This window comes from Vicugna pacos, chromosome X (assembly GCF_048564905.1).
Source record: "Vicugna pacos chromosome X, VicPac4, whole genome shotgun sequence".
In the NCBI taxonomy this organism is placed as follows: Eukaryota; Metazoa; Chordata; class Mammalia; order Artiodactyla; family Camelidae; genus Vicugna; species Vicugna pacos.
Window position 1 is genome coordinate 40,532,880 of NC_133023.1, and position 26,199 is coordinate 40,559,078.

The following is a 26,199-nucleotide window of genomic DNA, read 5'->3' on the forward strand; positions in this document are numbered from 1 at the left end:
TTGGGGGGTAACAGCTTTATTGAGATGTAATTAACATACCATACAACTCACCCCTTTAAACCATACAATTCAATGGTTTTTAGTATATTCATAGAGGGAGGAAGCATCAGTCCTTCACTATTAGCTATGATGTTAGCTTTGGGATTTTCATAGATGCTCTTGCTTAGTTGAAGAATCTCTTTTCTAGTCTTCATTTGTTGAATACTTTTTATCATGAAAGGTGTCAGATTTTGTCAAATGATTTTTCTGGATTTACTGAGATGATCATGTAGCTTTTGTTTTTTATTCCATCAGTGTGGTGTGATACTTGAATTGATTTTCAGATGCTAAACTAATTTTGCTTTCCTAGGATAAATCCCACTTGGTCATGGTGTACAACCCTTTTATGTACTGCTGGATTTGGTTTGCTAGTATTTTCAGGAGGATTTTTGCATCTGTATTCATAAGACATATCAGACTAGAGTTTTCTTGTGATCTCCTTGTTTTTGGTATCAGGGTAATATTGGCCTCATAGAATAACTTGGGAAATATTCCTACCTCTTCCTGAGTAGTTCATGAAGTATTAGTATTAGTTCTTCTTTAAATGTTTGATAGAATTCACCAGTGAAGCCATCTGGGCCTAGATTTTTCTTTGCGGGTAGTTCTTGATTATTAATTCAATGTCTTGTTACAGATCTGTTGAGATTTTCTGTTTTCTTTTTGAGTCAGTTTTGGTAGTTTGTATCTTCCTAGGAACTTGTCCATTTTCTTCTGAATTATCTGATTTATTGGTGTGCAACTGTTTCTAACAGTTGTTTGTTTTAAGAGTTTTTATACATATTAATTAATTAAGTCTTCACAGTAAGCCTATAGAGGAGGTAATATTATGACCCTCATTTTATAGGTGAAAAAGGTGATACATAGAACATTAACTTGCCCAAGATCACTCAGCCAAGAAGTGGAGGGGCCAGGGTTTGGATACAGACAGTCTAGATCCAGAATGCATGCTCTTTATCATAACTAGACTATCTGAAGACTACCTTTAGAAGTTCTCATCTGGAGGGACCTGGAGCCTATCTGATCAGATGGAGTCTTTTGAGGCACTTTTTTTTTAATTTAGTGTTTTTTTTTTCAAGTTAGGTTGTGCAGCCATTACCTATCTAATTTTAGAACTTTTTTAGCACCCCCCCAAAGAAACTTATACCCATAGTCCCTTCTCTTTCCCAGTACCCCTTTCTATCCACCTCCCCCCTCCTCCCCAGCTCCAGGCAACCACCAATCTACTTTCTGTTATGGATATACCCCTATGGACGTATCTGTTCTGGATATTAAATGGAATCATATAATATCTAGTCTTTTGGAAGTACTTACCCTTGTTCCAACTGAAGATTGCATTTACCTTTAATCCTTTCTCTTATTCTAATTTCTAGTCATCCAATGATTTGGTCACACCAGGTTAGTCACTCTATTGGACATGCAGTCCTATTCAGAACAGAGCTTTGCATCTGACACATGTGAACAAATGTTTATTTTGGTCTTTTTAATACCTTTACTAGGAAAGAGCTTGCGAATAGCCTAGAGTAAAGGGAATATGGTTAAGTACCAGTCCACTTTTCTCTTATAAGCCTTCGTAAGCCTTTTATAAGCTTCTCTCTTACAATCGTCTCTCATAAGCCTTCAAACAATATTAATATCAACCTGAATTTTACCAGATGCCTGGTGCTGATAGACAAAGACAAATAAATCAAGCTAGAGAAGGAGACTGATATATAAGCAAGTAACTCTTACATTGTGGTAAGTATGTGGTAATAAAAGCATTTGTGTATCAGTAAAGGTAAGAAATCATATATGAGAAAGCATAAGATGGATTTCAGGGGGAAATTTTTAGAAAAATGTGGGGTCATAGAAAGTCATAGAAACTCTACAGTGTATTACTTTTATGATTCACTATGGTACCCATTGATTTTTGCCCTTTAGTCTGTCTCTTGGAGTTGAAGCTCTTGCCCTTTCCATATATTTAGTAAATATAGTGGCAAAATTAGATGGTAAGTGAAGATTCTCGGTGCTACATTATTCTTATTCCAGGCATTGCTTCCTTTACAGGTATAAACTGGAACCCTCATCAGTAGTAGTCTCAACCACCATGGTACCAAATATTATAGACAAACCACTCATTCCGGAGATATCTACCATCTCCAAAACACCCACTATTGAAGAGGCATCTCTTCTCAAAAAGCCATTTGTTTTAAAAGAAAAACCCACTACTGAGAATACAAACCTCATCAAGAGGTCATTATCTTTAAAGAAGTGCACAAATCAGGGGGAGGTGGCCCTCTTTGAGCCACTATCCTTGCTGGAGGAGACTGAGAGTGATGTTGTAGAGTCAATGACTTTTGGGAAGAATCATAAAGCTGAGGAGGCAGCCATCATCAAGAGGACATTATCCTTAACGAATATGTCCACACATCAGAAGAAGCAGTCCTGTTCAAAGGAATTTTTGACCTTGGTGGACATCAGTGATGAAGAGGATTTTTTCCCTGTGGAGCCCACAAACTCTATGAAGAAGCCTAAAACTGAGGAGGCAACCCCCACCGAGAAGCTGTTATCTTTAAAGAAAAAGTGTTCCACTCAGGGGGAGATATCCCGTATGAAGAATCCACTGGTGTTGCAGAAGACCACCTCTGATGAGAAGTCACTCACTAAGGAGCTGTTGTCTTTTAGGAGAAAGCCTACCACTGAGAAGAAACCCCTCTTCCAGAAGCCACCTGCATTGCAAGAGAAGCACACCACTGAGCAAGAGGTGTCCATCTTTGAGAAATCACTGGTCTTGCAGGAGGAGATTGACACTGAAGAGGACTCCCTCTTTGAGGAGCCAATGGCTTTTAAGAAGCAACCTACCACTAAGAAAACCCTCATCTTTAGGCAATTATGTTTAAAGAAGAACTACACTATTCAGAGGAAGATTCCCCACTCAACGAGCCCATTAGTATTTCAGAAGACCACCTCTGGAGAGGAGGTACCCATTAAGGAATCATTGTCCTTAAGAAAAAAGCCTACGACTAAGGAGGAGTCCTTCTTCCAGGAGCTATCTGTGTCACAAGGGATGCACACCACTGATGGAGAGGTGACCCTCTTGAAGGAGCCATGGGCATTGCAGGAAGAAAAAGATAGTGAAGATGAATTTCTTATGGAGCAAATTTCCTTTAGGAAGAAGTTTACTACTAAGGAGGCAACCCTTTCCAAGAAGCCATTACCTTTAAAGGAGAAATGTACCACTCACGGGAAGGTGTACCACTTCAAGAAGTCACTAGTATTACAGACGGTCACCTCTGAAGAGAAGTCGTTCGTTAAGGAGCCATTATCCTTTCAGAAAAAGCCTATCCCTAAGGAGTCCCTTTTCCAAGAGCCATCTGTATTGCAGGAGAAGCACACCACTCAAGAAGAGGAGGCATCTATCTTAAAGAAGCCCCTGGTCTTGCAAAAGACTCCAACTTTTGGAAAAGAGTCACTCTTAAAGGAGCCTTTGGCTTTCAAGAAGCATACCAGTAAGGAGGCAACCTCCACCAAGAAGCCATTACCCTTAAAGGAGAAGTATACCACTCACGGGAAGGTGTGCCGCTTCCTGAAGCCACCAGTATTACAGGTGATCACCTCTGAAGAGAAGTCATTCGTTAAGGAGCCATTACCCTTTCAGAAAAAGCCTATCCCTAAGGAGTCCCTTTTCCAAGAGCCATCTGTATTGCAGGAGAAGCACACCACTAAAGAGGAGGAGTCTACCTTAGAGAAGCCCTTGGTCTTGCAAAAGTCTCCAACTTTTGGAAAAGAGTCACTCTTAAAGGAGCCTTTGGCTTTCAAGAAGCATACCATTAAGGAGGCAACCTCCACCAAGAAGCCATTACCCTTAAAGGAGAAGTGTACCACTCACGGGAAGGTGTGTCACTTCCTGAAGCCACCAGTATTACAGACAATCACCTCTGAAGAGAAGTCATTCGTTAAGGAGCCGTTATCCTTTCAGAAAAAGCCTATCCCTAAGGAATCCTTTTTCCAAGAGCCATCTGTATTGCAGGAGAAGCACACCACTCAAGAAGAGGAGGCATCTACCTTAGAGAAGCCCTTGGTCTTGCAAAAGTCTCCAACTTTTGGAAAAGAGTCACTCTTAAAGGAGCCTTTGGCTTTCAAGAAGCATACCATTAAGGAGGCAACCTCCACCAAGAAGCCATTACCCTTAAAGGAGAAGTGTACCACTCACGGGAAGGTGTGCCACTTCATGAAGCCACCAGTATTACAGACAATCACCTCTGAAGAGAAGTCATTCGTTAAGGAGCCGTTATCCTTTCAGAAAAAGCCTATCCCTAAGGAGTCCCTTTTCCAAGAGCCATCTGTATTGCAGGAGAAGCACACCACTCAAGAAGAGGAGGCATCTACCTTAGAGAAGCCCTTGGTCTTGCAAAAGTCTCCAACTTTTGGAAAAGAGTCACTCTTAAAGGAGCCTTTGGCTTTCAAGAAGCATACCATTGAGGAGGCAACTTCCACCAAGAAGCCATTACCCTTAAAGGAGAAGTATACCACTCAGGGGAAGGTGTGCCGCTTCCTGAAGCCACCAGTATTACAGGTGATCACCTCTGAAGAGAAGTCATTCGTTAAGGAGCCATTACCCTTTCAGAAAAAGCCTATCCCTAAGGAGTCCCTTTTCCAAGAGCCATCTGTATTGCAGGAGAAGCACACCACTAAAGAGGAGGAGTCTACCTTAGAGAAGCCCTTGGTCTTGCAAAAGTCTCCAACTTTTGGAAAAGAGTCACTCTTAAAGGAGCCTTTGGCTTTCAAGAAGCATACCATTAAGGAGGCAACCTCCACCAAGAAGCCATTACCCTTAAAGGAGAAGTGTACCACTCACGGGAAGGTGTGTCACTTCATGAAGCCACCAGTATTACAGACAGTCACCTCTGAAGAGACGTCATTCATTAAGGAGCCGTTATCCTTTCAGAAAAAGCCTATCCCTAAGGAGTCCCTTTTCCAAGAGCCATCTGTATTGCAGGAGAAGCACACCACTAAAGAGGAGGAGTCTACCTTAAAGAAGCCCTTGGTCTTGCAAAAGTCTCCAATTTTTGGAAAAGAGTCACTCTTAAAGGAGCCTTTGGCTTTCAAGAAGCATACCATTGAGGAGGCAACCTCCACCAAAAAGCCATTACCTTTGAAGAAGAAGTGTACCACTCACGGGAAGGTGTGCTGCTTCCTGAAGCCACCAGTATTACAGACAATCACCTCTGAAGAGAAGTCATTCGTTAAGGAGCCATTATCTTTTCAGAAAAGGCCTATCCCTAAGGAGTCCCTTTTCCAAGAGCCATCTGTATTGCAGAAGAAGCACACCACTCAAGAAGAGGAGGCATCTATCTTAAAGAAGCCCTTGGTCTTGCAAAAGACTCCAACTCATGAAAAAGAGTCACTCTTAAAGGAGCCTTTGGCTTTCAAGAAGCATACCATTGAGGAGGCAACCTCCACCAAAAAGCCATTACCTTTGAAGAAGAAGTGTACCACTCATGGGAAGGTGTGCTGCTTCCTGAAGCCACCAGTATTACAGGTGATCACCTCTGAAGAGAAGTCATTCGTTAAGGAGCCGTTATCTTTTCAGAAAAAGCCTATCCCTAAGGAGTCCCTTTTCCAAGAGCCATCTGTATTGCAGGAGAAGCACACCACTCAAGAAGAGGAGGCATCTATCTTAAAGAAGCCCTTGGTCTTGCAAAAGACTCCAACTCATGAAAAAGAGTCACTCTTAAAGGAGCCTTTGGCTTTCAAGAAGCATACCATTGAGGAGGCAACCTCCACCAAAAAGCCATTAACTTTGAAGGAGAAGTGTACCACTCACGGGAAGGTGTGCCACTTCATGAAGCCACCGGTATTACAGACAGTCACCTCTGAAGAGAAGTCACTCATTAAGGAACCATTATCCTTTAAAAAGGAGCCTACCACTGAGGAGGAGTCCCTCGTCAAGGAACAATTGGCATTGCAAGAAAAGCACACCACTCAGGAGGATGTGGCTGTCTTGAAGAAGCCATGGGCATTGGAGGAGAATATTGATGGTAAAGATGAATTTCTTATGGAGCCAGTGTCCTTTTGGAAGAAACATACCACAAATGTGGCAGACTGTGCCAATGAGCCATTATCTTTAAAGAAAAAAATGTGTATCATTCCAATAATGGCACCCATCTGCCAAGAACTGTTGGACTTGCAGAATATAATTGCAGAAGGTAAAGGTTCCTTCTCTATGGAGTCAGTGTCATTTCGGAAGAAGTCTTCAACTGATGAGGCAGTTCTTACCAAGACACCATTATCTTTAAAAAATAAGCAAATTGCTCAGGGGAAGATGTTCCTTTTAAAGAAGCCACTGATCACAGAGAAGACCACCCCTGAAAAGGAGTCACTGTCTAAGAAGCTGTTGTTCTTAAAAAAAAAGTCTACAACTGAAGAGGAGTTCCTCTTCCAGGATCCATCTGTACTGAAAGAGAAGCCTACTACTCTGCAGGATGTGTCCCACTCAAAGAAGCCATTGACCTTACAGGAGAAGATCACTACCGAAGAAGAATCTCATATTAAGGAGCCACTGACCTTGGAGGAGAAGCCTACCACTGAGGAGGAATTCCCCTTTCAGGAACCATTTTCACCGCATGTTAAACCTACCAACAATGGTGAAGCCCTCCTCTGTAAGGCTTTGACCTTGGAGAAGAAGACTGATACCAAAGAGGGCTCCTTGAAGAAGCTGTTGACTTTGCCGGAGGAAAGCGCCATGGAAGAGGAATCCCTTTTCAAGAAACCATTGTTTCTGAAGGAAGAGCTCTCCACTGAAGTCTCAACGAGCACAGAGAGGCAATTATCTTTAAAGAAGAAGCCCACTGCCCAGGGAGAGGTCCTCCTCTTGAAGGAGCAGTTGGCCTTGCAAGAGGACATCACCAGTGAAGAGGAGTCCCTTATTAAGCAGCCACAGGCCTTGCAGGAGAAGCCCAGCATTGAAAAGGAGACCATCCTGAGGGAGTCCTTGGACTTGCAGGAAAATCCCAGGAGTAAGGAGACCCTCATCAAGGAGCCATTGGCCTTGCAAGAGAATCTCACTCACAAGGAAGACACGTCTCTCAAAGATTTCTCGATCCTCCAAGTTGAAACCAGCCCACATGTATCTACCACTGCCCCTGAAGCTAGAACAGGCATGTCCAGCACTGTCACCATGTCCAATGTGGGCAAGTTTAGTACCATGAGCAAGTCCAGTGCTTGTGAATTCAGTTCCAGTAAGCCTTTCTCACCTCAGGACAAGAAATCACAGAAGGAGGTATTCTGCTTTCTTTCTTCTTAAACTAGATGGAGTGTTCTTTTTTGTCCTGGGGTGGCTGCTAGCAGAGATTCTTTGTTTTTTGTTTTTGTTTTTGTTTTTGTTTTTTTGCCTTAAGCAATTGAGTTGTATATAGTAAGCTATAGTAAATCAAGTTGGCTTCCTGATTGGTATAGTGATATACCTGATCAATTAGAAAATATCTGTTCCAGGAATACCCTCAAGGGTCTGGAATACTGTGTGTGCGTGTGTGTGTGTGTGTGTGTGTGTGTGTGTGTGTGTGTGCGTGCACGTGCGCATACTTTGCAGTAGTGGTTAGACAATTTCTTTAAGGAAGTTGCCTTTCTTAGTAGTTGCAATCTGTGTTACATTGGCCCTTAGCCAAAGATGAGTTAAGTTCACAGAGGCATTTTCCAAGGAAGATGGTTTTTAAATTGTGAATTGGAAGGATTAAGGGATGAGATTTGGCAAGCAGGAGGAGAAAGACTTCTCTTGTAGGCAAAACAACCTGGTTAAAGGTGGAGAAGGGAGGAAAATACTGAGAAGATGAATTGGGCCAGATCAAAGCATTGAGACATAACAAGGGACCTAAGAAGACAGGTGACATAAGCTGAAAGAGTGAAATAAGAATGTCTTTCTTGGAGAATCTTGACCTCAGCTGTAAAAATAGTGCCTGGTTCTCTGGGAAGAGCAGGCGTGTACAAGGCAGACTAAGCATTTCTTGTTACTCAACAGTATGAGGATTATAGGGCCAAGGGATGCTCTGTTATGGCCAAGGACATATGAGGCTTGAGGAACCTTAGCAGAAGATGACAGTGGGAAGAAAGGAGGCATCTGTGTGTGTGTGTGTGTGTGTGTGTGTGTGTATCTGTTAAGCTTTCCTGGAAATCTTTCTCCTAATCTCCTAATGTGTCATTTTGGTGATTTCCAAGCAGATGACCCCCCTGGAGGATACTGACAAGGACCACAATGATCCACATTTCAACTCAGTGTATGCCAAGGATATCTTCAGTTACATGAAGGAGAGAGAGGTGTGTAGGTGGTGGGGCCGAGGGGTAATGATTTCTAGTTCTCATTTCCTCATCACATTTAAGGTAATAATGATGATGAAAATAATAATAGCAGAAACTGACATCTACTGGTATCTTACTGTGAGTTAAACATTGTGCTAAGGGATGTATGTATATTATTTTATTTAGTTCTCCCAATAACTTCATAATGGTAGGTGTCATTATCTCCCTTTTAGAGTTGAGAGAAACTCCTCAGTCACACAACTAGTATGTGGTTGATCTGGGATATGAACTAAAGTCTGATTACCTTGAAGACCATAAGCCTGCACCTCTAATTGCTGAGGAGGTAATCTCAGACACAGAAATGATCAAGTAGTCTCCTTCTGAGACTTTGCTCTGAGAGATCTTTTCCCTTCTCTACGCAAATTTCTGGCATCATATATAAAACGAAGCCCTTTGTTCCAGCTCTCCAATCTGGTGAAATTTTCTTTCTCCTTTGAAATCTGCCAGTCTCCTTTACCACTAATATTCATCAATTTCAAATTTTCTTCTGTCTCTCAGTGGAGCAGATGGGACCAAAATTATCTACTAACTAGAATTTAGAATTTTAGCAGGCCATGTATAAGAGGAAGGATGAATATCTCATCTTCTCTCTAGAGACAGTGATAGATTAACTGACTCCAGAGCCTGCACTTTTTTTTGGTATACCTTGGAGGAAGCAAGAGATAAGTTTGCTATACTAAAAATGCCAGCCTTAGCTTGGCAGTATTGATTTCACTTGGGATCTTGTTAGAAACGCAAAAACCCAGCCTCACCCTAGACCTTCTGAATTACAATGTGAATTTTAAAGATCCCCAAGTATCTTTAACTTATGCATGTTAAAGTTTGAGAAGGGCTCTTCTACACAGCATGGTATTGGACTTTAAACTGAATTGCAAAAAAGGGAGCAGAACCTCTTTGGTATTTATCTATAGTCATAAGTGTGTTCCTGCCAATATTCCATATTCCCTGGGACTCCTCAATATCCACCCTGACCCTTGACTATTTTGTGTGTCCACGGATAGCTAGAACTTGGTTGGAAAAGGATACTTTGATCAGCCCCTATCTGAGGCCAGTTGAAAGTAATGAATTAGAATCAGGAAGAAGTCACTTGTTATAATTTTCTTCTGAGATACTAGTTGCGAATATTTTTTCCAAAGTTGCAATTTTTGAACTACAAGAAGAGTTTCGTTTGTTACCATCTCTTTCTTCTTGCTGCCAGGAAAAGTTCATACTTAAAAAATACATGAACAGGCAGACTGACATCGACAGTGACATGAGGGCCATTCTTGTGGACTGGTTGGTGGAGGTGCAGGTAAGCCTGACAACTGCTGCCTTAAAGAACTGCTCTTCTCTTGATCAATTATTCATTCAGCATTGCCAGGTACCAAACAGTAAAAATTTACTGGGTCTACAGAGCGGAATAAGCCATGATTCCTGTCCTCAGGGAGCTTATGACCTTGGGGCAAGATAAGACATGTAGACTGATAAGTACAATACAAAGTAGAATATACTAAGTACTCTAAGAATGTTATTAATAAGACACTGTGAGAACCTAGTGGAAGGAGAGCTATTTCTAGAAAAGACAATGATATGGTAGTTTAGTCATCCTCAAAATCCCGTAAAAGTATATCTAATGGTTTGGATAAGGCTCAGTGACAAAGTCCTTCAAGCTTGGGATGGGATGGATAATAAGGACAGTGTTGCACCAAACATGGCAGTTGGATATTTTTCCAGGGTTGGATGTTGAGCGTATACTGCTGTCAATACTTAATTATCACTTTACACTAAGGAAGGTTAGCCCACAATTGTACTTGGATGTAGTAGGTGTCAATAAATATTTGTTGAGTGAATGGAATGGAATTTGCAAGGAATTATAAGGCATAGCCTGTGCCCAGTGGAGTCTTAACTATGTAATTGGGAAGAAGACGTAATATAGTTTAATATTCTGTAAGTACCAGAGGAGTGGTTCAGGCTCACTTTGGAGTGACAGACTAGAGAAATGTGGTAGTCATGGTATACTTGAACATCAGCAAAGCATGAAAATGTCTCTCATTTTATGGAAATGATGAAGAATAGTAAATTGGATAAGAGTAGAATTTGAGTAGATCTTAAATAAGTAAAATTGACCACAAAGATTACTGCTTGTCATCAAGTAAAAAAGAGAGTTCTAGTAGACTGCCATGGACTTTGTTTTCATCAACATTTTTATTAGTGATGTAGATGAGAACAGAGACTTACCAAATTCACAGATGACATGAGACTGGGAGTAGGGTTAGGAAATACATGGATAATAGATAAAATATCTCTACCAGCTAGAATGATGCCCCGAATCTTTTTTTTAAAGTTATTTTTTGTTATTTTTATTGCACAAAAATTCACATTTATTATAGCCAAATAAGAAATTATAATTACTTGTGATCCCACAACTTACAGACAGTGTTAGCATTCATGTGTGTATATTATCCCCCCACTTTTAAAGTGGTGGTTATTTACTAGGGGTGCATCTTTAGTGCACAGATCACAGAATCAGAGATGCCCACATCCCATCCCAGATGTACCAAATTAGAATTGTGGGGGTGTGTCCCAGGACACACATTTTTTAAAGCTCTTCAAGTGATGCTAGTGTATACCTTTCAATGGAGAATCACAGTTCTGGAAATGGTGATATTATTTATAGTGTTTTTATAACTTTGATTTTTATATTTTAAAATAATTAGTAAAATTGACTTTTGGCATACAGGTCTATGAAATTTTAACAATGTTTTGAAATAATAGATTCACAAGAAGTTGTAAAAAATAGTATAGAGAGATAGGTCCTGTGTACCCTTCAACTAGTTTCTCCCAGTGGTAACATTTTGCATAACTAATGTAGTGTCAAAATCAAGGTCTGGAGACCTTATTTAAAATTTTCCAGTTTACGTGCACTTATTTGTGTGTATGTTTAGTCTATGTAATTTTATCACACTTGTAAATTTCATAAGCACCACCACCACATTTAAGACTCAGAACTGTTCCATCACCTGAAGGATTCCTCATTTTAGCCTTTTATAGCCACAGCTGTCTCCCTCCCCTCACCTTCTTGTCCCTGGAAACTTCTAAGTTGTTCCTCCACCTCTAAAATTTTATAATTTCAGGATTGTTATATAAATGGAATCATGCAGTAGGTAACCTTTTGTGATTGACTTTTATCACTCACCATAATTCCCTCGAGATCTATCCAAGCTGTGTGTATCAATAGTTCATTCCTTTTTATTGCTGAGTAGTATTCCATGGTATGTTTACCATAGTTTATTTAGCCATTCACCCACTGAAGGACATTTGGTTTGTTTCCAGTTTCTAAAACTGTACAAATAACTGGTATAAACATTAATGAACAGGGTTTTATGTGAATATAAGTTTCCATTTCCAATGTCAATACCCAGGAGTGGGGTTGCTGGGTCATATACTAAATGTATGTTTAACTTGATGAGAAACTGCTACAGAGTGACTATATCATCTTGTGTTCTCCCCTGACACCTATGAGAATTCTAGTTGCTCTACATCCTTGTCAGCACTTGGTATTGTTGGGTTTTTTTTTTTTTGAATTTAGCCATATAGATGTATAGAGGAATCTCACCATAGTTTTAATTTGCATTTCTTCAAGGGCTAAAATAGTGTTGAACATCATACTTCTTCGTCATCAATATATGCTCTTTGGTGAAGTTTCTAAGGTTTTGCCCAGTTTCAAAATGAGTAGGTTGGCTTCTTTGTGTCAAGTTATGAGAGTTCTTTACATATTCTGGATATTCATTTTGATAAAGTCCAATTTTTCAATGTTTTCTTTATGGATTATGCTTTCTGTGTCATGTCTAAGAACTCTGCTTAAACTTAGGTCATGAATATTTTCTTCAACATTTTATCTAAAAGTTTTATAGCTTTAACATTAAATCTATAATCCATTTTGAGTTAAATTTGTATAAGGTATGAAGGTCTTGAAGTCAAAGTTCATTGTTTTGCATATGATTGTCTAATTGTTCTAACACCATTTGTGGAAAAATTTACTTTCTCCACTAAACTGCTTTTGTACCTTTGCCAAAAATCAATTGGTCTTATTTGTGTGGGTCTATTTCTATACTTCAATATTCTGTTCCATCAATCCCTGTGTCTATCCTTTTGCCAACATCATTCTTTATTTCTGTAGTTTTATAATAAGTCTTAAAACTAGGTAACATGATTCTTCTAACTCTGTATTTTTTTTCAAAATTCTTTTAGCTATTCTAGTGTCTTTGCCTCTTTAGATAAATTTTAGAATCAGTTTGTCCATGTCTATAAAACAAAATCCTGCTAAGAGTTTGATTGAAATCGAATTCTATCTTGTGCAGAAAAGAGTTAACGTAACAGGCATGGTACTGCTATCCCTAGAAAGGCCTGTTTGCAAGGTTGGCCTTTGGCTGGCATCTGGGAACTTGACTGGTAAACAGTTTCCTACACTGCTGTAAAACTCTCCTTTAATGATAACTGTGCCTAAACTCTTTGTACAAACAATGTGGTTTATTCTGAACACTTGCTTTCCTTCTGGGAGTCTGGAGTTTTGGTACATGTGAGGCAGAGTGTTTATGTGGCCAGATCCCAATTCAGTCTCAGGCACCAAGTCATTAATGAGCTTCCCTGGTAGACAATACTTTACATGTCTTGTTATATCTCGTTGCTGGAGGAATTAAGTACATCCTGAGAGACCCTACTGGAACAGGACTCTTGGAAGCTTACTTCCAGTTTTCACCAAACTTTGCCCATGCTCCTTTTCCCTTTGCTGATTTTGCTTTGTATCTTTTGCTATAATAAATAATTGCCATGAATATAACTATATACTGAGTCTTGTGAGTCATCCTAGAAATCACTGGCAGTGGTCCTGGGTACCCCTGACACGCATCTATAGGTGAATTTGAGTAGAACTGACTTCTTGTCTTCGTTGAATCTTCCAACTCATGAATGTGGTATGCCTCTCATTTATTTAGATTTTCTTTGATTTCTTTTTTTAACCATACAGATCCTGTACATATTAGATTTATACCAAAATATTTTCTTTTTTTGGAACTATTGTAAATGGTATTTTTAAAATTTCAGGTTTCCATTTATATACTGGCAGTATGAAATACTGATATTGGTATGTTGACCTTGTACTCTATGACCTTGCTAAAGCTCACCTATTAATTCTTAGGTGTTCTTTTTTGGTAGATTTCTTGAAATTATTTACACAGACACTATGTCATTTGCAAATGGGGACAGTTTAATTCCTTTCCAAACTGTGTGCTTTTAACTTCATTTTTGTGTTTTATTGCACTGTGCAGTACTTCATTATGATGTTGATAGGAACAGTAAGAGTGGACAGCCTTGCTTTGTTCCTGATCTTAGGAAGAAAGCAGTTAGCTTTTACCATTAGTATGATCTTAACTGTAGAGTTTTTGTAGATACCTTTGATAATTCCTAGTTTGATGATACATATTTATCATGATAATGTTAATTTTCTCAAATGCTTTTTCCCTTGCATCTATTGGTTTGATTTTTGTGGCTTTAGACTATTGATATGGTGGATTATGTTGATTTTTTTTTGATGGAGGTACTGAGGATTGAACCCAGGACCTTGTGCATGCTAAGCATGCACTCTACCACTGACCTATTGCCTGCCCTCCACCCCAACCTCAATTTCTTCATACTTAAAGGTGATAGTCATTTCTCTTCATCTGCATGAACTCTTCTCATACCTTTCTTATGACATCCCTTTGGAAAATACAGTAGGCAGAATAAAATGTCCGCAACCTAATCCCCAGAACCTGTGAATGTATTACCTTATATGCCACAGGGAAATTAGACTCTGGAATTAAGATTATCATCAGCTGAATTTAAGATAGGGTGATTATCCCAGATTATCCAAGTGGGCCTGATTATAATCACAAGGGTCCTTAAATGTGGAAGAGGGAGGTGTAGAGTGATGCAATGTGAGGAAGATTTGGCTAGCCATTGCTGACTTTGAAGATGGAAGGGACCACAGACCAAAGAATGTGGGAAGCTTCTGGAAGCTAAAAAAGGATTCTTTTCTAGGACCTTCAGAAAGAAACATAGCCTTGCTAACACTTTGATTTTTTTAGCCCAGTGAGTCCTTGGACTTATGACCTCCAGATCTGTAAGGTAATGAAATTGTGCTGTTTTAAGCCACTAAATGTGTAGTAATTTATTACAGAAGCAATAGGAAACTAAAGAAGACAGATTTATGAGATGATCCAAGGCCATATCCCAAGAACAGTAAGAATGGCTTCTTGGTATTTCTGTTATTGATAAATGTAGTATATCTGTTGCTAAACCAATGTCTTCAAGCATCTTCTGATAATTTGCCTATGCAAATATACATCTATTTCTCCAGTGCTTCTTATGGACCTACTTTTTGGTCATCTAGGCTCCAGTCAATAAGAGTAGCCAATGCAAAAGGAGGTCCAATCAGGTAAGTGAAGTTTATAGTGAGGATGATTTCTACTCAGCAGAAGGAAGAATCTTCTGTTAAAAACATTCAAAGAGAAATCTGGCTGTACTTGGAGGTTCTTTGGCAGGAACTGAACAACTATTTGGTGGAGACATTAAAGAGAGGATTCATCCATTGATTAAGGTGTTGGACTAGTATAGATTTTATTGTTTTTGAATCCTAAGAACGTAAGGGTGAGGAGGAATCACCACTGAGGATTGGGTAGGACCCCTGTGTACAGTGCAAACTGTGCCTACACACAGCTTCTAGCCAAAGCAAAAGCAGGCAATGTAATCCAGATCATACTGTTTGCTAAGCTGTGGCTTCTGGCTGTGGGGTTGCTGTGCCCTGAGGCACGGGCACCTTTTGCTAATTTATATAAAAGTATTGCCTACTTGATAAATGTGTGCCTGCAGGGCTGCATTCACCAAAGAGACACCTTATTTTGCATTTGCACAAAGATGCTGTATGGGCCAGCACTAACTTTGGTACTAAGGCTATAGGAGATGGTTTCTTGGAGTTTGAGAAGGCAAGAACAAGAATAAATAAGAGAAAGAAGGGAAGGGGTTATACTACTAATGCTTTGATCTCATTCTGGCCTCCAGCACCTCAGCTAACTTCCAAATGGTGCTATTGGTACTTGCTCTCAATCCAGATATTCTAATAGCATATCTAGTTGGGAAGAGAAACTAATGAATGAGTAAGCTAGTAAACAGGTCTCTGCATTTTAGAGATAAATAAAAATCTCTTTGGGGAGTTTACTGTATAAGGTAGTCGTGTTTTGTGCTGGTCTCAGCCTATCAATAGCCAGTGTTGTGGCTGAACTAGCCCTTGTGGTTCTTATTATGATAGTGAGATGCCCGTCAGCAATAACCATCAGGAAACTTTGAAAAAAAATAAAGGTTTATTACTTATGGGAGCTGGAAATTATACAGCACACCTGGGGCCACACAGTGAGGTTGGGGAGAGGGGGACAGAGAGAGTGTGTACATGCAAGTGAGCATGGGGGCCAGGGGGTTATTCTGCTTTTACTGGGCCGAGGGTGGGAGCCTAGGGTCTCTGTGGCTCACTCTTTACGGGTTAATTTAAAGCATAAAAGCAGGAATTTAAAGCCCGGGAAGAGAAAAAAATCAGCCCAAATGGTCAGTTATCAAAACCAACCAAGATCCCTAAAACAAAGCAGTGTCAGTGAGGGAGGTGGCCTGGCTCTTTATCTAGTCTTGTGGCTGGCAGTGCATTCATTGGAGATAGCCATCCTTGAAGTGGATGCCTCTTTGAAGTGGATATCTTGGCAATCAAACCTTAAGTCATGCACTTGCATTACAGAAAGAAAAGCCAGCTGGCAGGGTTTACGCTACAGGTAGCAAATGGGGAAAGCAAGAATCTAAGTTTTAGAGATCAAGGAGAGAGGGTGTGTTCACTCCAGATGCTCACAGAGAAGGCAGAGCATCTCTCCTGATGTAAGATTGGTCACTTACCCAGAAGTGTAGGGATAGATAATGCCAGGGTCCTCAAAGACACAAGAGATATAGCCAGGCACCTAGCTGAAGCAGTTCTGGCATTCATAGCTGAGTTTCAGCTGGCTGGCCAGGTCTTAGCAGCTCCACTGTCTCCAATGCCACAGACCAGACAGTTAGACCTATCTGGCTGTGGCTTTGGAGTTGAACGATATGCAGATTCCTGTCCTGTTTGTGTATTCCTCCAGATTACATTTGAGATGAGCCACGAGACCCTGTACTTGGCAGTGAAGTTTGTGGATCACTACCTTATGGAGGTAATATGCAAGAAGGACGAGCTACAACTCCTTGGTGTCACTGCTTTTCTGATTGCAGCAAAATTTGAGGTGAGCCTGACTCCATAGTATCTGGAGAAAACTAATCAATTGGTTTCTATCGAAGCCAGATATATATGTATGTACATCTATTTACATATGTACGTATATGTGGGTGTATATATGCATGCATATGAATATATGTATGCATGTGTACATATTATATATGTGTGTATACATATACATACATGTGTGTACATTGTGCACACAAATAAGTTTTCCTACCAATTTTTTGTCTGTCTTCCTTAGCGGGGAAGCTGGTGTTGGGTGCAAATGGTGGTATATTTGTTTCCTGGCATTAACAAAGTTCTCCCATTTCCTCTTTGAAGATGTGTGTATGTTGTAGGCATGTGCCCAGTTAAGTGGGTTGTTCTTTTTAAAATTTCCTTCTGGACCACAATTCTCTCCCCTCACCCCCCTTTCTACTTCTGCCAACTCCATCTCTGTCTAGTGGAGTCTTGAGCTGTATACATAAGAAAGCATTTCCAAATCTAGGTGCTTGAGACATTTAAAAGAAAATGGCCTGGTGTAGAATGTAGTGAGTCCATGTAAATTATTTATTTTTGAAGTAGCAGTAGAAAAGCAAGTAGCTGACCTTTCCTTCATAAGTATAATCCGTCTAACTTACCTGATTCTTTCCTCTTCCTTAGATACTAAATGAGCTTGTTCAACTCTCATTTTTCCTTCACATAGGCAAGTTGTATAAAGCCTTGAGGTTTAGGAGCAGAGAAATAGCAACTTTTACTGAGTACCAGAACTGTGGGTTTGTTTTTGTGCTCTCTTGTCAGCTCTATCTCCAAATGACTTTCTGCTTCCCTCCTTCCATCTCTCCTTCACTCTAGCTCCTACCTAGGTCAGAACCTCCCTCTCTAATTCCAATCCCCCTTCTTTGCTCCTTACCTGCCTCCCTCTCTTGCCACTTGTGCCTTCTCACTTGCGCCCTCTCTCCACTTATGTCTTCACTTCCGCCCTCACTCCACTTCTGCCTTCACTCCACTTCTGCCTTCACTCCACTTCTGCCCTCACTCCACTTCTGCTCTTGCTCCCTAGCTCCCTTCCTCCCTCCAGCCTTCTTTCAATCCCTCCCTCCATCCCTCAATCCCTACTTTGTACACTCACTCACTCCATACTGGGTTCCCTCCGTCCATTGCACCCACCCACTCTCTATTGCTCTTCTCCCGCTTCCCCCTTTCTGGACCCTTCTCTCACTCCCTCCCTCCCCTTCTCACTTGCTCCCTCCTTCCATGCCCTGCTCCCTCCACCGTGGTTCCATCCCTCACTGTCTGTGCCTTCCTCCCTCCCTGCCATCTTCCCACCCTCCCACCCCATTCTTCTTCCTTCCACCCTCCCTCCCTTTCTCCCTTTCCCTTGTTTACTTTCTTCTCTCCTTCCCATGGTAATGCTCTTCCCTTTGTCCCATCCTATTTCCCTCTCTCCTCCCTCCCTCTCCTCTGTGTTGCTCCTCTGATTTCTGCTCTCCTCCCTTCTATTTCGCTCTCCCCTTTGCCCTCCTCCATCTCCCCTCCCCCCTTCCTTTTCTGCTTATTCTTTCTCTCCCCTCTTGCTTGCTCCTTCCCTCCCTATCTCCTACTCTTGTTCCATGGTACCCTGGCACCATGACAATCCCCCACCATTACTCCCTCCCACCCTCCTTCCCTGTCTCCTTCTTCCTTTTCTGCCCCTTCTCTCTCTTCTTCCTCCCTCTGCTTCTCCCCGTTTCCCTGCTCTGGCTCTCTTCCTTCCCTACTCACTTGCTCCATGGTTCCCTTGCTCTCTCTCACTCCCTATTCCTTCTCTGCTCAGCTCCCTCTCCCTCTTACTCACTTCCTTGATCTCTTTCTCCCACCCACTCTCACTCGCTCCCTTCCATCCTCTTTCCCTCCCTGGCTCCTTCTTTCCCTCCTTCCCTTTCCACATTTGCTCCCTAGCCTTCTTGTTCCCTTTCTTCCTCTTTCCCTTCCTCCTCCCTCACTCTCTCCCTTGCTCCCTGCTTCCCTCTCTGGCTCATTTCCTTCCCTGCTCACTGGCCTCCTGGTTCATTACCTTGCTCCCCTCCCTCTCTCCTTCCCCTCTCTCCCTCCTCTCCCTCCTCCTCCATCCCCCTATGTAGGGATATCCTTGTGGCTTGAGCAAGTACCCCCTGCCTCAGCCTCAAGGGGGTTAAGAAAGCAGCTTGGGGTCCTTGGCCAACAGAGAGCAGGAGGGAGGAAGAGAGTGTGAGGGGTACTTGTTAGCAAATTTTGAAACCGGCAGCACCCCTCATCTAATTATTTGGATAAAGGACCACCCCTCACACACACACACTGCATTTTTTTTGGAGAAGGGTGTCTTCCCCTCACAAGATTGAGGAGTACAGAAAGCCTCTTGCCAGGGTAGGTATGGAGATGGTATGAGAAGAGAAGAAAGGAAGGAGCCGCTTAGCAAATAGGGCAATGGAAAGGAGAGTTTCTGGCCCTGGTGTTATCACTAGGTGGCTGTGTGAACTTAAGTAAGTTGCTTCCTCTCTCTGGACCTCAATTTCCTTGACTGCAAAGCCAGAGGGTTGGTCCCATTTGTGATGTGAAAATAGAGAAAGGTGTGTGAAGAAGGCTGGTGTGGGCAGTGAGATGCAGCTCAAGACAAGATGCAGGGGTCTTCATGCTTCTGGTCCTCTTACCCCAAACCAAGGTTCAGCCTGCAGAAGGCAGGACATGGGAAGGTGCTCCCGGACAGGAGTTCTCACCCTTGGTCTGGCCTGAGTCTTCCCAGTCTAACCCCCTGAAAGTCCTCCCCACCCCCCACAGTCCTCAGTCTCTGTTTAGGATCCCTCTGTGCCTGTCTCCCTCTCTCTCACTGCCTGGAAGCCCGGCAGGGCCGCCTCCCAAACATCCTTATTCATTCCTTACACTAGGAAACCAAGTGTAGTCTTATTTTCCATCTCTAGCTCCCTTTTCTGTGGTCTCCTTTCCTCCCTTTCCCCAGAGCAGGCCTTAGATTTCCCACCCCTGACTCCCACTCATCAGAAGAGGGATGACTGCTCCCAGTCCCCGTGTCACATTATGCCGCTTTCAGTGCCGTAAGAATCTACCCCAGGAGGCCCTATCCTCTCTCCTTCTGTCTCTTTGATTTTGTTTTTCAGATGGACCCCTCAGATCAACCAGAAGCTGACTCTCAGAACTATCCTGAAGGTTTATGCCAGGAAATGTTATTACCTCCTGTCCTTCCCCACTCTCCTCCTCTGCCTTTCATTGCCAAGCAGAGAGGAGAGTGGGCTGCCTTTGCCCCGTTGTGACTGTCTCTCCTCTCCACCCCTAGGAGTCCTCCCCACAGTATGTGGATGACTTCCTGTACATCTGCGAAGATATTTATAAGCGTGATGAGATGCTCGCCATGGAAATCAGCATCCTGCAAACCCTCAAATTTGATGTCAACATTCCCATCGCCTATCATTTTCTGCGCAGATATGCCCGGGTAAGAGGCAGGAGGCACATCTTCATTCTCCCACTGCTCAGTTGGCTGCGTGAGTGGTGGGAAAAGGAAAAGAGACAACTAGGGACAGGGGAATTCCTTCAATCCCCCCTCCTAGATTGGTGATCTTTGTGGAGTGTGGGGGGAAGAAAATTGCAGATTTCCATGGTATGCCTATAAAGTTTTGAGGTGAGGGCAGAGTAGGGGAGGGGAGGAAGGTTCTCTGAGCAGGAAGGGGCACATGGGAAGTTTGGGAGAGATGCTGGCAAAGTTCTCTTCCTTCACCTGAGTATTGGTTACAGGGAAAGCCACTTTATAAATTATTCTTTGTATTCAGCAAGTGTGTCTTATTATAGGTTATATGTATTTTTCAAAGATTCAAACCACAAAAGGGAAAGAGTTCTTTTGGAGAATGGAATACCTCCTAGTCTGGAGCCAGGTGCAAAGTTACAGTTGGAGGGCTTTGGCTCTTCAAAGGATGACATGTACAGAAAAGGGAGGTGGGAAGGTACGACAAGCACGCTTGATAAATTGCTTTAAAACCCTAAAGGTGGCAAAATACCATTGCCAATTGCAGAATCCTCCCTCCTAAAGATTCTGTGCTTTGGGGGCTGGGGCCTTAGTGTGACTTCTATTCGCAGAAGAGGTACATGGTTCAGGCAGAAAGCCCTTTAGGCCTGAGGGGAGATAATGGAGAGGGTGCGTGCAGGGGCTCTTCTGCTCTTGCCAGAGTTCTAGATTGATTGCTGAGCCAGTCTCTTTCCTGCCTGTAGTGTGTCCATGCCAGCATGAAGACACTGACCTTGTCCCGCTTCATCTGTGAGATGACCCTGCAGGAATACGACTATATTGAGGAGAGGGCTTCCAAGCTAGCTGCTGGCTCCTTCCTGCTGGCCCTCTACATGGAGAAACTCGGACACTGGGTAAACACTTGTGGGCAGGGGTTGGAGGGTGGGGGGAGATGTGGGAGAAAGGAGAGGGATTTAAAAGCCCAGGGTCAGCTGAGGGGGAAGGTTTAAATTAGGGCCGTGGGAAACTCTGTGACAAAACTGCAGCAGACTTGCATTCTTTAACATCTTGACATCGTAGGGGCCTGGCTGCCTAAAGGGTTTCTATAGCAATGGTCTTGAAGTTATTTTTATTTTTATTTTATTTTATTTTATTTTTATTAAGGTATAGTCAGTATACAATGTTGTGTCAATTTCTGGTGTACAGCATAATGTTTCAGTCATACATATAGAAGCATATATTCGTTTTCATATTCTTTTTCATTACAGGTTACTACAAGGCACTGAATATAGTTTCTGTGCTATACAGTAGAAACTTGTTGTTTATCTATTTTATATAAAGTAGTTACTATCTGCAAATCTCAAATTCCCAATTTAGCCCTTCCCATCCCCTTTGCCCCCTGGTAACCATAAGTTTGTTTTCCATGTCTGGGAGTCTGTTTCTGCTTTGTAAATAAGTTCATTTGTGTTTGAAGTATTTTATTTCATTTTGCTTAATCACGGTACCCTTTGATGCAAAGAAAACTGACCTGAAAGCCCAGTGTCACAAAGCAGACTGATGTGAAGTCATTCTGGTTGCAGCAGGGGGTGGGGTGGGCCCAGTTCTTACCTGACCCCATTCCACCCCTGTTCCTTGCAGTCGCTTCAGCAAGGTTGACCCTCCCCCTACCAAGGGAGTGTGTGGGAACAGGATTTGGAAAGCACTGACTCAGAGGACAGAGTAGTGAAAGCAAGCAACTGTCCATGTGTAAAATGGGGGACTCAGAGGCATACTATAGTGCTCTTCTCTGAGGAGGAAGGCCCCCACAGCCTCCTTCCCCGAGACAAGTAAAATGCATATTTGATGCTTTCTCATTTTTTAGAAAAAATTGTGACTAAAAGCAACTTTAGAAAACTATGAATTTTTACTGATGCGTAACATGCCATCCAAGTAGAAACAGTATGGTCGCAGATGAGTGTCCTTTTCCCAACCACTCCTAAGCCCCTCCTGATGGGCTCTAGCACCACTACTGATGGGGAAACCTCTGTGTGCCGAGGAGGATCCCTGTTAACAGTTGTCTCAACTTGGACAAGGCACTGAAATTTCTTTGGCTCAAGAAAGCGCTCAGTAAATGGCAGTGATGATGATGAAAAAGAAAACAATAATAATGGATAACATTTATTGAGCACTAAGACAATGATCTAAACACTTTGTGTATTAACTCAATCTTCACTACAACCCTATGAGATCAACATTACCCCTGTTTTACAGATAAGAAGTAACTTTCCGTGTTTTGCTAATGAGAGGCAGAGCTAGGCTTTGGGAACTAGGAGTACTGTTCAAATTGTACACCTGCTCTGTAATCAGAATGGATGTGGCCATAGTTCCAGAGCGATGATCCTGGCGACCCCATGCTGACCCAGGCTTTGACCCTTGGATCCTGGGGAAGTGTGATAGGTCCTGGAGGGGGTACAGTTGAGAGGCTCAGGATAGCAACCTACTTGCCAATCAGTATAGAAATATTTCAGTTTCACCATGTGGCATGGCAGTGCCAGTGAGTAACAGCTAAGCATCAGCCCTGATCTGAACCCAACAGTCCACAGTCCTCTACGCTATATGCACTGCTTCTATAGATAAGAAAGGCTTCACAGTGGAGGTGACTTTTGAGCTGGGTCTTGTAAGATGAGTGGGAACCTGGGAGAGGAGATATTCTAGGCAGAGGGAACAATAATTAAAAACATGTGAGGGCAGTAAGAAAACAGTGTGATGTCTTTGGGGCAGAATAAGACATTTGCTATGGCTAGAACAGGGGAGGTATCAATAGGGAATGGTGAGAGGTGAGACCAGAATGGTAGAGAGTGGTCAGATTGGGAGAGGTCTTTGCTACCATGCTGAAAGACCCATTTTATACTAAGGCAATACAAGTTTTTTTTTAGGCAGGATAGTGACATATTCCTGTTTGTTTTGGGAACAATACTAATATAGCAGTATAGAAGGTATATTAGATGAGAGAGAGTGTACAAAAGTGGCAACACCAGTGAGTAGGTTTTTATAATAGTCAGTGTGAAGCATTGGGATGTGAACAATTGGGGCAGTGACAATAGGGCTATTAATTTTATTTAACACACCTTGATATGATGCGTTCCCCCATATGTTAATATGTTATTCCCCTCCTCAACATGCGGGAGCCTACCCTTTGCCAAACAGTATTCAGTAGATCCCAGGATCCCTGCAGAAGTATCTCAGGCGCCATGTAAAAGGGGAAGGGAGCCAAACTGATGGGCTTCTTAGCACCCACCCCTAATTCCAGGTAAGATATTTGGGGAAAAAAAGTGTTCAGGGAAAGTAATTTAAGACATTTTTAGAAAACCACTACCTCACAGAATAATAAATCTTCCTTTCTCTACGTGTGGAGCTCCCACTTGGCTTTCAACACCTGTTGCAGCTGTACCCTCCTCTTCAAAGCTTTCTGTGATTCTCCCAGCCCAAATTTGTGGATCCTGTGGCTCTATTCCTCCAGTGTCCCATGCTCCCTTCCATCATAGCACCTCCCACACATTTTCTAATTCTCTATGTGCATGTCTGTCTCCCCCACTAGACTACAGACTCCTCAAGGGCAGGAACTCTAGTCATCTTTGTATTCTCAGCATCCTATACGGGGCTTGATAATAGTAATCCTAGCTACCATGTTTGGCTACTTAGTATGTGCTAGACTCTGTTCCATGTGCTTTGTGTATATTAACTCATTTAATCCTATTAGGTAATTACTGTAATGAACCCCATTTGGCAGATTTGGAAACCAAGGCACTGAGAGGTTAAGTAACTGGTTCAAGGCCATGCTGTTGGTGGAGATGGAATCTGAACCCACGAAATTTGCCTCTAGAACCTTTGCTCTCTTGAACACTCTGCTGTATTGCTTTTGCCACAAACTAGGCATCCTTAAAGTTGAGTGAGACAATGAATGTATGAAATGATAGCTATTGGCTGTTTAGTTAGGACCTCAAGTTTGTTCTGAGGTTTGCCTGGCCATTAACCTGAGAGTGGGTAAATTACAAGGTCAGTCCTATTCCTTAAATTCTTTGGTGGATTTCAGCACCCATGCATACCTATGGCCAGGGTTACTATCCAACTGGTGATAATGGATTTAGCCATACCATTAGCTTGCAGCTGGAACATTTTCTTCTAGGTAGTACCCCAGGATTATTGGTCAGTGTCTGTGCTGTATGAGTCTCTGAAATGTTTGACAGTCTTCTCTGCTGCACTGTGGATAAGAAGTTAGAACTTGGCGTATTGGAGACAGGAAGGGTCTGCTTCCTGTTATAAAAGTCACTGTTCATGTTGCTTCTTGTAGGCTCCTACCCTGGAGTATTACAGTGGCTACAAGACCTCTGATCTTCACCCATTGGTCAGGCAGCTGAACACCCTGCTGACTTCGCGTTCTTGCAATACGCTCAAGACTGTCCATTCCAAGTATTCCCACCAGTAAGTACCAAGTGCAGTTGACATTGGGTTTGCGCTTAGTCATGGGAAGGGCCAGACTCACCTCACTTAAGGGAAAAGAAATTTTCAGGTACTTTTTACCTTACTTTCTGCTCCAGGGTCAAAGCAAGATAGGGAACCAAGGGCCTATAGCCCACTTATTCCCTGGTGCCTGCTTGCCTCAGCCTATTTGAACAGACCCCTCTTCCTTTTGCAGGGTCTTCTTTGAAGTCACCAAAATACCCCCCTTGGACCCATCGAAACTGGAGGAGATTTTGAACTGCTGCTGATTCTGAATCTGAGGGTCTGGTGCTCTGGCAGCAGCCACCCAGGCCAGGCAGAGATGTACACAGGCCATATTTATTCTGTCCTTGAATTTGTCTTTTCACTGTTTTTCTTTATTTTTACTGTCTTTGTTTGTCTTTTGCTAAACTGATAATGTAGTAAATATTTAAGTTTTTTTCTTTATGAAAGAGAATAAACTCTTGTAGTATTTGATTATAAATTTAATAAAAAAATTAATGGTTGTTGTTCAAATGGCTCACTTCCCTCCTTATTGCTCAGGAGCCCCACGCAGGAGCCTTGTAAAGGCTCTGCCTCAGGGTCTAGCTTATCCAGTTTTCTTCTCTACTTGGAGGCCTTCTTATCACAGGAAGAGGAGTTGAGCTACGTGTGAAATGATGGATGAGTCTGTAGAAGGAGGCTCCTGGTGGTGGGGAGGGGCAGTCCGAGGCGAGAGACCTGCTACTGGGCAGACAGGACTCAGTGTTCAGATCTGGGAGAGCTGAAAGTGTGTACCCTTTGGTCCCCATTTCAGGTTGCCTGCTTTCTTTGCATCTTCCTAGATGATGAGAAGGTAGGAATTAGGATTTTAACCCAAACTTTTTTTTTTTTGTGGGGAGGTAATTTGGTTTGTTTGTTTCTCTTTTTTTTTAACATTTTTTATAGATTTATAATCATTTTACAATGTGTCAAATTCCAGTGTTCAGCACAATTTTTCAGTCATTCATGGACATATACACACTCATTGTCACATTTTTTCCTCTGTGATTTATCATAACATTTTGTGTATATTTCCCTGTGCTATACAGTGTAATCTTGTTTATCTATTCTACAATTTTGTTTGTTTGTTTCTTTATTTTATTTATTTATGTATTTTTCATGTAGTTACTGGGGATTGAACCCAGGACTTTGTGCATGCTAAGCATGTACTCTACTGCTGAGCTATACCCTCCCCCTGCTACTTTTGTAGTTAGATGGCTTTCTAGAGTCTACATTTGAAAAAAAAACTTGGAATGGTGCACTGAAATATTTTTTGGTCCTTATCTTTTATCAAGAGGAGAAATTTCTACCTGTAATATCAGCAAGATGACCCACGAATGCAAGCATCGACAGCTTATTCAGTCCTTCCTCCATAAAGCCTTAAGGAGGTTCTTCTCTTTTTCTCTCTCTCTTTCCCCCACCTCCACCGTCTTTGCTGTAATGTGTACTGATACAGCTTCGGTTGTTAACAGAGGACTTGAACATCCTCTGTGCCGGTTGGTGAAGAACCGCTGCCTCTATCTTGCCTCTAGGACCTCTGGGACCTCCCTGCAATCTAGCAACTGAATCT

At 42.2% G+C, this 26,199-nt stretch overlaps 1 protein-coding gene across 2 annotated transcripts in view; it reads left to right on the forward strand.

The window, feature by feature from the left end:
* Positions 1-24,970, forward strand: part of CCNB3 (cyclin B3) — a 37,278-nt gene extending 12,308 nt beyond the window's left edge. The window contains exons 5-12 of one of the 2 annotated variants that reach the window (XM_072956454.1): positions 2,083-7,297; positions 8,233-8,328; positions 9,569-9,661; positions 16,548-16,685; positions 19,968-20,123; positions 20,894-21,043; positions 24,460-24,590; positions 24,805-24,970. In XM_072956454.1, coding sequence (XP_072812555.1) covers positions 2,083-7,297; positions 8,233-8,328; positions 9,569-9,661; positions 16,548-16,685; positions 19,968-20,123; positions 20,894-21,043; positions 24,460-24,590; positions 24,805-24,877 — 6,052 coding nt within the window. In that variant the 3' untranslated portion in view covers positions 24,878-24,970. Of the gene's footprint in view, positions 1-2,082; positions 7,298-8,229; positions 8,329-9,568; positions 9,662-16,547; positions 16,686-19,967; positions 20,124-20,893; positions 21,044-24,459; positions 24,591-24,804 lie in introns of those variants that run through there. The other variant, XM_072956453.1, reaches the window with a different exon arrangement.
* Positions 24,971-26,199: the final 1,229 nt, after the last annotated feature.